General features: G+C 37.5%; 1 protein-coding gene across 1 annotated transcript in view; it reads right to left on the bottom strand.

Moving 5' to 3' along the window:
* LOC126755278 (regulator of G-protein signaling 17) overlaps positions 1-15200 on the bottom strand; it is a 60339-nt gene that overhangs the window by 10649 nt on the left and 34490 nt on the right. The window contains exons 6-7 of the mRNA XM_050467727.1: positions 4321-4401; positions 4179-4240 (exon numbers count right to left, since the gene is read on the bottom strand). Coding sequence (XP_050323684.1) covers positions 4179-4240; positions 4321-4401 — 143 coding nt within the window. The remainder of the gene's footprint in view (positions 1-4178; positions 4241-4320; positions 4402-15200) is intronic.

Genomic DNA, 15200 nt, shown 5'->3' with positions numbered 1-15200 from the left:
TGCGAAAAAGATCATGGTCCAAGCTTGGTGAAGCTCAGGAAAGGAATCACCCACTGTGCTGCTCCAGCCTAGTCGAACGATTCATTCTACATTTTACTGTCAACAACTGATGAGATTGAAGCAAGCAAAAAGGTGCCAGAACTGATCAACAGAAAGGGCGTCGTCTTCCATCAGGACAGCGCTAGATCACAGACATCTTTGATAACTCCGCAAAATCTGAAAGAGCTCCGCCATATAGCCCTGGCCTTGCACCATCGGACTACCATTTGATTCGGTCAATGCAGAACTCCCTTAATGGAGTATAGTTGCCTTCAAGAGAAGCCTGTGAAATTCAACTGTCGCAGTTTTTCGCCGAGAAATCCGAAAATTTTTACACTGATTGAATAATGTCTCTGACGGAAAAATGATGAGAAGTGGTCGACCAAAATGGTAAGGTTCGTTATAAATACAAAAAAAAAATAAGTTGAGCTTTGATTAGAAATTCGAAAGCACTTTTTCGACTACCCTATATTATATCAGTCTAGCTAGCCCTCTATTATATAGAGTCTAGCTTATTAACTTGAAAATAGTCTCCTGTCTGTCGTATCAGAACCGACTTTATTATCGGCACCCTCACTGAATCACCAGCATATAATGGTATCATTTCGAAAGTACCATAGTTATAAATGCCAATAAAGACCAGTTTCTAGAAAATGCAACGAGGGGTGTGACATTCGGACAGTTGACCAACACAGCTGCTATATAGCAGTTAAGCTGTCTGCACCAAGATAATCAATTTAAATAACTTGGGCCAATATACTTGAAGGCAGAATAATTAAGCGCCACAATGTAAGCACATACAAAGCGAATATGAATCATTTTTTTGTAGATAGCAAAGAGACAGGGAGGAAACTCCCGCTAAGTGTAGGAAATTATTTAATCAAAATTTTTAGCGGTGGTGAGGGGGAGGGAAATTAATTGTGGTTACGTTTCCGCCGCGGTGCAACACGCAAATCACTGTTGGCTGGCACCGGCGTGGAACGAAAGAAAAACAACAATACCAACAGCAGCAGCAATGAGCCATGCGACAGGTGAATCAGCAATGCTAATGCAGCTGTTAAGCGTAAGGGCATCGCGTGCCTGAAATGTTTTTGCCCAGTTTATTTGCGGAACATTTGTTCGAGCGCGCGTGCCATAAAAGAAAACGAAATGAATAATAGCCAGGTATGTAGTGTAAACGCATAAATTCGTGCACACACACACACACACAACTAGCTTCATGGATTCACATTTTTTGAATGTTCAACCGTATGGCATATCTCCTGAGCTGCCACTTTCAACAACTGCTTGCTGGCATTTTGTTTATTTCGGGACTCTTGCAATCGAAAAGCAACGTTACAACAAAAGTAAGAACAATAAATAAGAAGCAGAGCAAACAGCCGGCGCTAGTTAGCGGCCAAAGTAAACACAAATATCAGCGAAATTTCTTCAAATGTCACCAAACTCAACTCACTCCGATGGCTCCTCGTGCAACTAACAGACAGACGTAGGGATTGGCATTCATCAGCCAAACAAACAAAAAAGCATACAAAAAAGCCATTCGACATGACGGCAAGCGAGTAGTGGCAGCGCGTAGCGTAATTGCTTACGACTATTGATTTAATTCCTCAAACTTGTCGTTAACTTGAGGAAAAATTTTTGTTTACTAAACTAAGCATGAGACATTGCTTCCGTTGAAGGCTTAGGCGGGTACTCGCTGATTGCTGTGACTGGTGAAGTGTTGATTTATCACTCGTTTGGGTCTTCATTTTTGTTGCTAGTGTACCCCTCTTATGCTTATTAATATTCGCATACTATTATTATTGTTGGCATTTGCATTTCCAATCAAAGGCGAGTTCTTTGTGTGCATATTTATGCATAATATTTCTTTGGCAACAAAGAAAAGTTAATAAAATATGACAGCTAAAGATTGTTCGAAGTATTTATGAGTCGCTTCATTGATATTCAAGGTCATGGTAGGTTAAACTTGTATTATCCACAGATATTTACGAATAAGTCTTGGCTGTGGTAACCAAATGCAATGTTTCAGTGGAATTGAATGTTACTCATACGCCCTTGCCGTCTCTTTTGGAGTAACCTACAGCAAAGTTTGAATTTCACGGATGGTTTCACAACTACAAGGAATATAAAATCAGATCAAGAATATAGCAAACTCATACTTTCGAAATTTTTTCATCAGACTACTTTGTAGGTCATACATATTCAAAGTCTAAAATTTTCTTAATCATTTGTTATCGAAAATAAAGTTTTGAAATGCAGTCTCTATGTTCATTAAAAGCAAGAACTTTTCAGAATGCAATTATACCACTTTTTGAAGGTTTTACATATTATCTTTTGTTGAATATATCTTGCTATATTCGTTGTTGCTTTTCCACAAAAATTTGTAAGAGAGCAGCACTCAAAGAATCAAAGGCAGCTGTCATAAATTTTGTTATTTTGATGGTATTTATGGATAGGTATACTAATAAGTCCAAAGTTATTGAATTCGATCATATTAAGAAAAATAATGAAGTAACAAAAATAAATAACGATTATTGAAAAATTAGATTTCTAATACTTATTATGTCCCTAGTTCTTAGGGCTCATGCTGGATAGGAGGTTTTCATGGAAGGTGAAAATCGAAGAGAGTACAAAAAAGGCATCGATTGCCTTAAACTGCTGTAGATGAGCCATTGGCAAAATATGAGGTCTGTCACCGAAAGTGGTCTTCTGGCTCTATGGCATCATGTCAAGCCCATTAAGTTCCATAGAGTCTTTATGTAGTGGAGGACTATAGAAAAGACCACACTTGCAAAGAAACTAAACTCGAGAGCGTTCAACGAGCGGTGTTCATCAGCATGTGTGGTGCACTAAGGTCCACTCCAATCATGACACTTAACGCCATCTTGCTCATAGTGCCCGTAGACATCGTCGGAAGTTGTATGACTGCGAAAGTGGCTATCAGACTCAGAAAATCTGGGTCCTTAAAAGAACACCTAATCGAACACTCGAGATCTTAGATCATGGAATAGCCAAACTGAACTGTATATATACATATGTACATACGAAGGAGGGAGCTATGGGTGTGAAGAAGCCGTTCGAGGAGAGCGGCAGTGAGCTTCCTTATGGATGAGTCAATGTTTGGGGGCAAGGTTGGTGGAGGGTTTACTGTCAAGAGCTCTGTATCAACTCCAGCTTCAGACTTCCTGACTATTGCAATATCTTCCAAGCAGAGCTTGCAGCCATTAAATTAGTAGTAGATATCATATTCCGCAGTGCTGCTGCCTTCAGAGAAGTGAACATTCACTCAGATAGTAGAGCCACAATACTAGCCTTGAACTCATTTACAGTGACTGGTGTGGGTGCCGGGCCATAGCGGACTCGCAGGAAATTGTAAAGCTGATGCGCTAGCAAGGAAAGACACCCTAAAACCACTATGAGTACAAAGGGGGCGGCTCCCGTATCCTCTTGTGTTCTATTAGTAGAAAGCTGCGCTTCGCGGAAGATTGGGCAACGCTGGGCCACCAACAGGTACATGCGTTGTCGCAAAAGCCTTTTAGCCCAAAATTGATCGCAGAAGATATAGTGAACTCTGTGCGTTGAGTAAGTATATCATCTCCAGAGTTGTGGTGCTTTTAACAGGCCCTATTGGCGTCCATGCAATAAGGTTGGAAATCTTGCCACACGTCTTATGCAGAAGCTGTATGGAAGAAGATGAGGTGGAAACTACTCAACACTTCCTTCTTGACTAGCTTGCATTTGGGAGGTAACTACTTAAATTTGTTTTGGTTACGAAGCGTTTTTCTAATTTATAAGTTCGAACACAAGAGTTCTTCTTTTCTTTGGCTTCATAAAGGACTACTTATAGTAGTCCACGTGCGATCAGCCATCTAACCTAACCTAACCATATCATTTTATATATGTAGATATATAAAGATATAAGAGTATATCAGTATATACATATAATCATCATTATATTACTATTATTCTCACGAAATTCCAAAGCAATTTTCTATTTCAATAAAATAGTGTCTTTAAGTCGATTTTTTTTTTGTTTTGTTATCAACTCATTAAAAAAGACTGTGTCGTCGATGTTATAATACAATTTTATAGAAAAATTTCAAATGTCAATACAAAAATTCTGTGTGTTTTTCACTTACTCGCATTTTTCATTAGCAAATCGAAATTTTTACCCCAACTTCGTATTTCCTCGAGACTGGGTCTATAACAAAGGTAAAAAGTGAAAACATTTTACCACATATAAAGCAAATTGTATGGAAATTTTATTTTGTTTATACTCACTGTTCACCGTCCAAAAGCAAATCCACGCTCGCTGGATCACGTCTTGTTGGTGCATTGTCTTCCGCATTTTTTATTGCCAAACTGGAAGAAGCAAACAGAAAATACGCGGAATTCAAAATAAGGTTCATATAAACATTCACCTACAATATATACTCCCATATTGATACATATTGATACATACATACAAATATACATAATGCCACGAATATTGCTTTGCAATACAAATTATATTTATTCATAAAATAATCTGTTTGGATTCACATACACATGTATGTATGTATGTGTGCATATATCCTGCTTATTAATATGTAGTAGATATATAATATATACACTACATGAATATTTCCATTGCATACATACACAGTCAACAAAGTTTTCTGCATAAAAGCACTCATGCCGCGTAGAGTTGAGAAGCGTGTGCGACCAGCTGTTTAGCTATTTAGCATAAAACTAAATCACAGATACAGTCTGCGGTGACTGACTGTTGTGTAAATTCATCGTGAATTCAATTAGAGCTGGAGAGAAGGTGAAGGCGAAGGAGAGCCCGGTCAGAGCAGTGTGATCGTCGTGTATGTGCGTGCTGCGCGAGCATCCGCGGTGGTGGGAGTGGGTGGAAATGAGAAAAGGAACGTTTGGCATAATTGCCTTAGTACATATGTACGTAGTACATATACACTCGACAGCAGAGAGTGGGGTCACAAAATCCGCGATAGGCGCACACGCGAGTGCCCATCAACAGCGCTAGCATAAAAACCATTTTTAATTTATATACATAAGTTGTAGTTTATATATATATGTGTGTATGTATTTAGAGGTGGCTTGTTGAAGTACATTTTCGTGTAACTTTTTATTTATTTTCTTTGTTTGGCGTGCGATCATAGGAAATGTGGCAGAATCGTGAATTTTGCATTACAGTTCTGAAGTGTGGAAATTAGATTTTTTTTAGACAAAATGTGAAAGGCTTTCAAGGTGATAGAGTTCATATGAACTAATTCTAGTTTGGGTCGTTAAATATTTAGTTTTTTGAATATTAAATTTAAAACACTTTTCTTGAGCTCGGAAACAATTTAAACAAAATAGAACTTTATATGTTATAATATTTCACTTTACGAAATATCAAAGCACAATCATCTCACTCTCTTCTCCGAGGGTTACTTTCTAAATTGTACTGAAAAAGGTTGCCTACATTTCGGCGCGAAGAAGAAAGTTTTTTTTTTACTAGGTAAAAATAAAAACAAAAAAATACAATAATAACACTAGTTTACAATCATTTTGGGTTTGTGATGTTAGAGGCTGTTTCTTGCTAGTTTTAGGCTGCTGAAACCGAAAATTATAGTAAACATTTCTTAACACGTAAGATTTTTTGTGTTGTAGTAAAGAAGTGTACGGATCGAACCACCACCATTTCTAAAATAGGCAAAAATAACTGTATGTGATGGAAAATTTTTGAACTCTAATTCGTAATCAGCGCACCTCAAAGATGTGTCACATCAGTCGCAAAATTTTCTTTCAAATTTTTTGAGTAGTATAATTAGTTAAAAGCATCACCAGCTACTTTTAAAGAATTTATTTTCAAGGCTAGCAAAATTCTGACTGCTTCCGTAGCCTCTAACAATCTGATCAATCAATGAACAGATGTTTTTTCTACAGCCTAGAGGTATGCTACTCTTTTCGGTAAGTACTTATTTATACTGAATCTATCTGAATTTATACTGAATCTATCTGAATCTGAATATACTTGTATATCTAAATCAGAATTATTAATAGAGGTATTTATAATTATATTTTACCTCATTGATCACATTTATCACAAATTTCTATGCAAATCTGCGTTATGTAGTCTAATGCTTTTCTGTTTATAGAATATTAACTTGTATGCAGCCGCTTGTGATCGGTGGCACAGTTGAATTTATGATGTCAAAGTGTTAAGCTTTCAGAACGTTAAAATATATATTTTAATCTTATATATTAAACTTTTTTCAGCATTGAGAATGTCAGCAAACTCAGTTTGTTAGCTCGGTCTGCCTATCAGTCTATACGTGAACCAATTCCTTAATTATTAAGACATTGAACTGAAATTTCGCTCTTCTACTTTACTCCCCCAAAAGCTGCACATTTGTTAAAATCAGCGATATCGGATCACTTTAGCATATAGCTAATATATAGCTATAGCATACAAATTGTATGATCAGAATCTAGTTCTTGTATGAAAAACTCTTTTATTTGTACAGTTATATTCACGAAATTTGGCAGAGGCTATTATCTAAGACAACGCTACAATCTGCCAACATATTATTGGAATCGGGCTACTACAGCTTATAGCTGCCATACAAACTGACCTATCAAATTCAATATAAGAACCTTTTTATACACTTTTATGCCACATGTACAGCGTATTACAGCTTCGATGTTACAATCCAGTTAAATTTTTTTTTGTTTTCTTTTAATTTTACGCCACTACATACTTTCAAAAATCGCTTGAGCAACAAATATATTTATTTTTAGCAGAGCTTCAGCATTACATTTATCCTCGCTATCGGCTTTTCACCTATATTTGTACACATATATTGTATGGAAATTTATTTTTACCCGCTTATCATTTCGACAACACGTTTTCCCATCTGGTTTGCTTTGCTTTTTGCTTTATTTTACTGATTTATTTTCAAACTTTTATCAACAGAGTTGTTTACTTCTTTCAGTTATTATTTTTGTTTTTATAGATAAGCAATTATCTAACATTCAATCGATAGTTTGTAATGTAAGTCAAAATCGATAAACCCAAACAATGATTTCAGCACAACAATGTGCCAGTAATTAAAACAGTGCTCCAGTTTATGCTTTTCCAAACCGATGAGGTAAAACAATATTTGTTGTTGTATCTATAAACATTTTTGTAAGTAATTGTTTGCAGTTTCACTTTAATAATCATTTGTTAGCGCTGTCAGCTACAAACTTACCTTTGTTTCAATTTCTTAAACAAATTTCGCCAACGTTCACTCATAACGTCTGCCACAGGTACCACAAACACTACTATCACGTTGCCGAATGGTCATACAGTTCGATTTTAGGCAACACAATTCAGAGAGATTTCGTTCGTTTCGTTTCGTTTCATTGCATTTCCTTTGTTCTAGTCAATCAATCATTTGCCACATTAGCACCACCTCCTGCAGTCAAGCGTATGCACATGAAACTATTATTAAGCAATATCTTATTGTTGTTGTTGTTGGCGATCATTAAAACCACACCATCACTGGCCGAGCTGAAGAAACCATTTTTCAAAGCTTGGTCAACACACTGCCACAGGCACACGCACACAATCACACATGCACACGCACGCGCTTACCCATCGAAACGAAAGTATATTATTAATTATAGTTACTCATACGCCCGGTTGTACCAGTTGTTGTATTGAAAAAGCACTGCAACTATTAAAGCAAACAGCGAAGGCAGTGTTGCGCGGTAGTACCGCAATATGTTGAAGCATTTTGTTGCTTTAACTGCATAATTAGCCAAAGTTGTCGGCAGCAGTGCGCACTCGGGCACTAGTGGCAGTGCCGCCATAGGGTAGGCCGCATACAAATTGGCTCACACCAAAGTGTTGTTGTGCACAAGAACTGAAATCTCGCTACAAAACTTTCGACTCATGCGACACCTCGGCCTCGGCGACGGAAGTGCGCGCCAAGCCGGGCAGGTCTGAGGTAAGCTAACAGCAACCATTAGCTTGACATTGCCGTGGTTTCGCTTACAGTGCTCCTAGAATACATTACGAGTGCTTGACTGCCACCAACAGTTGCATTTGTTTTATTACTTATTACTTATATAGGTAAGCTTGTGCTCGTAGGTGTGCACATAAGTGGCTCAGTGGCTCAGTGCTGTTTGTATGCGGCACAAAGGCATTGTTGTTGTTTGTTTGTTTCTATTGTTATTGTTGTTGTTTTGGCACATTTAAGGACAATATTGACATGGTGCTTGAGAGGGATCTAGACACACATATGTATATATATATATATATATATATATGTAGTACATGTGTCAGTGGAAGTAACTATGCGCACACATTTGAGCCCGCATATGTAAATACTTGTCTGTACTTAAGTAGTACAATGATGTGTAAGCATGTATGCACAGCAATGGCGATGGTATATGCACCTTTAGGAACCTGTTGCAAGTGTTGCATGTACAACATGCAATAAATAAGTAGAATGAAATCACTTAGGTACTTTAATACGAACGTCAGCAAAGGGTTGGTGAAGACCTCAAAACTCAAAATGCTAGCAAGGATCCATATCACACAGTTTTAAGGGGAATTCAGTGATTTAGTATATTGAGTTTGCGACGAAATTTGTAACACCCAGAACGAAACGTCGGAGACCCCATAATGTATATATTGGGTAGTCGAAAAAGACATTTCGTATTTTGTTAATAGATGTCTTTGCAGTAGTATCTCCAATCACATTTTGTCATACCACATAGTGCTGGAAAGGTGAGAATTTAAGCTTAAGTGTTTGATGGAATTGGAAAGGAATCATCTACTATGAGCTGCTGCAGCCTGATCGAATGATTTTACTGTCAGCAACTGATGAGATTGAAGCAAGCAATCGGAAAAAACGGCCAGAACTGATCAACAGAAAGGGCTTCTGTCTTCCATGACGACAACGCTAGACTACACATTTCTGGGTCAAACCACGTCAAGTGGTCCATGAAAATTTCGAAAAATCTCCGATTTTGACAATTAACAGTTCATTAGGAAGGGGATCAGACGCATACTCCGTGATATAAATATTTCGTTAAAATTCTTTTTTTTTGTTAAAATTATTGAAGGTTGAAATTTAGCGGACGATAATATTGTAGAATTATTTTCTCATAAACTACTGGAGATAAATCGATGAAATTTTGTGAAGTCAAAGAAAAATATTCGTGCTATATTACAAATATTTTTTCATGATCCATTTGTTTAAATAATAATATTTTACATAATTTTTTTTTAAACAATTGAAATTTTTTAAATGTTCTTTACGCTAAAAAAATTAAAAGGTATCTATTTAACACAACGCGGAAAATATTCACTTTATTAATCTGCAATAAAATTTTTGTTCATTCATACCATTCCATATTGAATTTTTTGTCCCCCTTCCGCTCTTAAAACGTATGGCACATCGATGGTTGCGTAATATGCGATCATTGCGCTTATGCGTTTCTTGCGGCACAGGAGCTTACGAGCGCACTAGAATGGTGTAAAGTTGACTTCAAGAAAAGCCTGTGAAAATTACTTGTCGCAGTTTGTTGCCGAGAATATGTAAATGATCAGAATAATGATCTGAGACGATTTAGCGAAATCTGTCTATCGGTCTATCTGTATCTACATTAAGTACCGATCTGAAATTTTGCGATTGTTACCGCCGATATCAGGCCGCTGTAACAAACAGCTTCCATACAAACTGACTGATCCAAATCAAGTTTGAATTTAAAAAAAAACTGTTACGTGTCAGATTTGATCAACTAAAATCATAAATTTTACATTTGTAAAATTAACCTCAGGACCTCTATATTCAACGCTGGTTCATCGTGCATTCAAGAAATTAGTTTTGGATGTCCAAAACTTAGGAATGTGAGAGAAGCAGTCCTTTTCTTACCAAAGCTACCAACCCAAACTCACCGTCCCTTGTACTATTAAGAACCTTTCTAACTAACACGAGCCAAGAAACTCTAATACATACTCACTACTATTTCTCATTATCTATACCAAGTGACTAAGCTAGTATACGTCCCCCCTCACTTCGACACCATTGTAACAGAGAAAATCCGCAAAGCCGTCACTGGTTTCCAATTAAAGTCACACCTATTCATAGCACACTACTTATGCATTGCGTTTTAAAATCCCACGCGTTGAAGGGCAAATAAAGCAAGCAAAGCGTAAAAGGAAAACTAAAGTCAGTTTTTCAACGACTGCCAGCAAAGCCTTCTCAAGTGTCGCAGGCGAAACGTGAACGTTTGGCTGTGGACATGACACTGATATGCAAACGCATATTTTATGTATGTGTACGTTTACATGTGTGTGTGTGTGATTGCATTTGAAAGCATGTCGATTGGTGGCATGTGTTTTGGCAGGTTTATTTATTTACATATATTGTAACGACAAGCGGAACCTGTTCTGTGGACAGTGGGACAGCGTGCAGTAGCTACGTACGTCTGTATATATGTATGTGTACATAAAAGGTATACAAAGAGTGCTGAAATGAACAAATTGAAAAATAGCATAGTTTTCCGTTATTGATTTTGGACATGAAAACTAATTGCTTTGCCATAAATGGAAGCTTCAAATGTAAATATAAAATGACAGCCAATTACATATAACAGCTAAATGATTTATACGACATTTCCACCGGACTTTAAGCACATTTTTCACTTAACGTCTGCTGAACTTGCATTTATAACGCAAGCAAATTGACAATATAATGTTGATGGATAATCACGACGTTTGGTTTTTAAGCCGTTTTGCAAACTCCAGGATTTCTTCTAGTTATCTTACATATTGAAGTTACATTTTGTAGAATGAGCTTTTCTTCAAGTTTGCCATTTTGTATTTCCGACGTTCTGGCCTTCTCAAGAAACTGAAATTATGCATTTTTTGATTTAAATGCTTTGATGACAAATACCAAACAGATTCATATCTTCTATAAAATCGCTATTTTATGAAAGAAAATAAATATTATATGCGCTTTTTGATTTAACAGCGTCCTCATTTTAAAGGGGTTTTTTTCAAAACGGCGCTACAAAAGTAGACCGATAGGGACGGCAAACGACGCCATTTTTCCCGCTCTTTTGACGTTTCTCTTCAGTAAGGCTTGCCATTTCATAATGGAAAGACGATTCAACAACGAGTCAAAATTATTAAAATTTACTACAGAATTTCGGAGTCAGTGGCCTCAACTTTAAGAGCGCTACGTCCAATTTATGGTCGTCATAATCGGCCTGTCAAATCAAAAATTGGGCGTTTAATGGAAAAATTTGAATCCACGGACACAGTACAAAAAATTCCCGTTCCAGTGAGACAAAGTGTCGTAGTTTCGAGAATATTGCTGCCGCCTAGCGCATCAATGGAGGAAAATCCAAATCAGTCTCTCACACGTCGTTCGGTGGTCATCTCTGTGACGTCGTTGTGGCAAATTTTTCGAAAATATCTTGGCCTACATCCTTACAATATCAAATTGACGCATGAACTGACCACCAGAATCGTCGTATGTTCGTTAATTGGGCTGAGCAACAACTTGAAAATGATTCGGATTTTCATTGAAAAATCATCTTCAGCGATAAAGCTTTCTGGGTGAATGGCTTCGCCAATAAGCAAAATATGCGTTATTGGTCAAGCAGCAATCTATATTCCATGAATCACCATTGCATCCCGTAAAAATTACGGTTTGGTGCGGTTTATGGGCCGGCGGCGTCATTGGGCTGTACTTATTCCGTGATGAGCAAGAATATGAATATGAATCACTACCGGTCAATGATTACCGAATATTTCCAACAGGACGGCGCCACAAGCCACACAGCGAATGTCACAATCGATTTATTGAAAACCAAGTTCAGTGAACGTGTTATCTCACGAAATGGCCCAGTCAATTGGCCGTCTACTATTTCCTGTGGGGCTACGTCAAATTTATGAACTATGCCAACAAGCCAGCGACGATTGATGAACTTCGTACGAATTTCGAATGCGAAATTGTAGCGATATTGGCAGATTTATACTTAAAAAGTGTCGAAAATTGGGTTAAGCGTCTGGACTTCTGCAAGCGTAGCCGTGGTAGCCATGGACAAGAAATCGAGTTCCATAGATAATGGCATCGAATGCACTTTTGCAGGAATAAAGAACTTCATTGATATTACAAACCGTTTTGTTTTTTTTTTTGCCCGTTAGACTGAATAGTACTCGAAAGCAATAAAGACAAGATTTCAGTGTCCTGAATTTCACCATAAAAAATTTGAATTTTTCTTCAACATTTTTGTAACCATTGCCAAGCAGCAGATGTTCGGAACTAAAATAAAGTTTATTATCGGTTTTTAATCTTACCGAATAAATCCTTATTGGACAGTAACCAGCTAGAACTACTTTGACTAATGAAAGATAAACTTTGCTGAGGGCGAAAAGCTCACTAGGCCATCAAGTAGTGAACCGCAAGAAGCCAGCGAAGCTGCTTGCCCTTATGCAGCTAGAGAGCTGAAGTCTCTGTCTTAGCAAGCTCGTAACCCTTGTAGTTTCCTACAAATTCGAAGAATTTCGCTTTAAATAAGACTGTTTGAGTCATTCTTTAGCGTACATATACATATATAGAATTAAGACTTACAGGGATATATTTTGTTCGAAAAGCGTTTTCTTTGTGTGAAACTTGATTAAAATGCTCAGATTTACTTAACAATGCCAATTTTTAAGAAACTCCAAGCTTTTTAAATTAGACAACTAACATTTTTTGACGAAATATACTCAACCAAGGCAAGTCTATCGTAATAAGACATTAAACATAAATAAACATATAAGCCGCCTTCGATTCGTCGCTGATTTCTACTAGGTGTTTGTTTGCAGATTTCGGAAGTTTCCGAAGTTAATAAGCTAAATTGCTCTATTTGAGCCAGGCCACGCAGAACTCTAGATTTGATGTCTACCCGTCGGATAAATTTAAAAAAATAAATTCAATCCTCAGACCATTGACGAGCTTAAACTTAAAATTCATGCTGAAGTGAACGCTATACCTCTCGAGGTTCGAGAAAAATTATCAAAAACGAATCAAAAAGCGGAGTGAGATAGTAAAACTTTTGATATCTAAAACCGGATTTTTTTGCACATTTTTTAAACATTTCTACGAACAAGTAAAACTTAGAACATGAAGGTAAAATAATATGTGCTCATTCCGTATGAGTTCCGAGTCACCTAATTTGGATCACATATTGTAATTATTTGTGTGAATAATATTATTGTAAATAAAAAACGAAATCACTTATATATAATATATTAAGTCAATTTTTGATAATAATATAATATTTATTAATTATTTCTTATACCTTATAATATGCCAAAGATAAACAAACTGAATTCAAAACAATTTTTAAAACCGCTAATACTCTTAAGTAGATAAATAAAGGGTGACGCATAGTCTGATGCCAATGACTGCATTCAAAATAGATTAAAAAAAAAACGTACATACATACACACAAGCATGACGGAGGAAAAAAAGAACAATTTACTGGAAGAGGAGAAAACAACAAACAACAGCAACAATAGTAGCATGAACAATAGTGACAACAGCAATAACAACATTAAGGCTCAACACAGAGAGTTGATTACCCAAACTTTTTGCGCACAAAATGTGTCACCGTCTGCCAATGCGTGCTCATGTCCAGCTTTGGTGTAGCCGAGTGACTAGACGCAGTAAAGCCATTAGATTGCACCCGCATAATAAAATTAATACACTAATTTATATATATATATATATACTTATATATGTGTATATATGCGTATATATATGCAGTGTGTTGCGAGGTATGCGCGTATGCTGTTATTATCGCGCAGAAAAATACTATACAAACGCTATTAGCTAATTACACACACGCCGTTGCCGCAATGCAGGCAATATATGGATCACAATGCCTTTGTAACCACTTTTATGGCAATAATTTCGTGTTTTTTTTTTCAGAAAAGAGATATACACTTTTGTAAAATCACACCACGAAAATTTTTTTTCGGCGAATTTATGCTGGGCACGCCACTCAACATTAGTGAAAACTAACGCAATAAAGTGAAAACTCGTCTGAATGTAGTATGCAAAGGTTAGTGCCACAGACACAGACACACACGCACACTTGCGCACGAACAAAAGGCACCACAATGTGAGCTGTAATCCAAACAAAGTGGTTTTTACTTTTTGCGGTTAGAGCGACGCGTTAGCTGGACGAGCGAAAAAATTCAACTGAATTCCATTGAAGGCGAGCGATGAGTTAAAGCGCCGACGACTAGCAATGACATGAGCGGCGCTGGTGTGCGTGCCGTGTGTGCAGCGCAATGCGGCCACATGTGGCGCGCCCGTCATTGTATGGGTGCTTATCGACACAGGTACTCGGCGCGCGTGTATGCGTGTGTGTGTGTATTTGTACGCATATGAAATGTATATTTCGAGGCATATAAACAAAAAATTTCAGCTAACTTCATAGAGTTAAGTGGGCAAGGGGCGCTGCCACAGAATGAGAGCCGGCACGCGAGGTGCCCGCAAGCAGCTCAAACGGGCGCCAATAGTGGGGTGTTTGCTGAAAAGGCACTAACACACACAAAGGTGGGCAGACAAACAGCAAACTGAAGGAATGTTGCGGCAATAAACAATAAGTGGTGAGAATCCACTGAGCAATACACGCATTAACACACACATCTACATTTTACAAATATATATTATATATAAGAATGTTGTTGTAGAGCAAATCAACAATTTTGAATGCAAATTTCTTTAAGTCACCCTTTCTTTACAATCCTTTCAAATACTGCTCGCCAATATTGCCAAGGCATATCGCCACTCCGCCCACTGCCGCTCTGCTCCGCCGCACATTCATATATCCATGTGTTTGTGTACGCGTGCAGGGCGTTGTTCAGCGCTGAGATCCCGTAGGCATGCCACACTTTCTCTTGAATTTACACATTTCATCCACAACTGTCATGGCGCGCCATTAAACAATACGAACTCAATTTCCGCCACATCCTTAGCATCCTCATTATTCTTGGGAGCAACTTTGCTGCATTACTTCCGCAATGCCCCTGTGTCTGCTGTGGCTGCGTCTATGCCGCATTCAACATGCATAATTAAAATATTTGCCAACATTTTCATTGCTTTCCGTCGCTTCAT

Source organism: Bactrocera neohumeralis, chromosome 4 (genome assembly GCF_024586455.1).
Source record: "Bactrocera neohumeralis isolate Rockhampton chromosome 4, APGP_CSIRO_Bneo_wtdbg2-racon-allhic-juicebox.fasta_v2, whole genome shotgun sequence".
Taxonomy (NCBI): domain Eukaryota; kingdom Metazoa; phylum Arthropoda; class Insecta; order Diptera; family Tephritidae; genus Bactrocera; species Bactrocera neohumeralis.
Note: the sequence above shows the minus strand (reverse complement) of the source record. Positions and strands in the feature narration are given on the sequence as shown.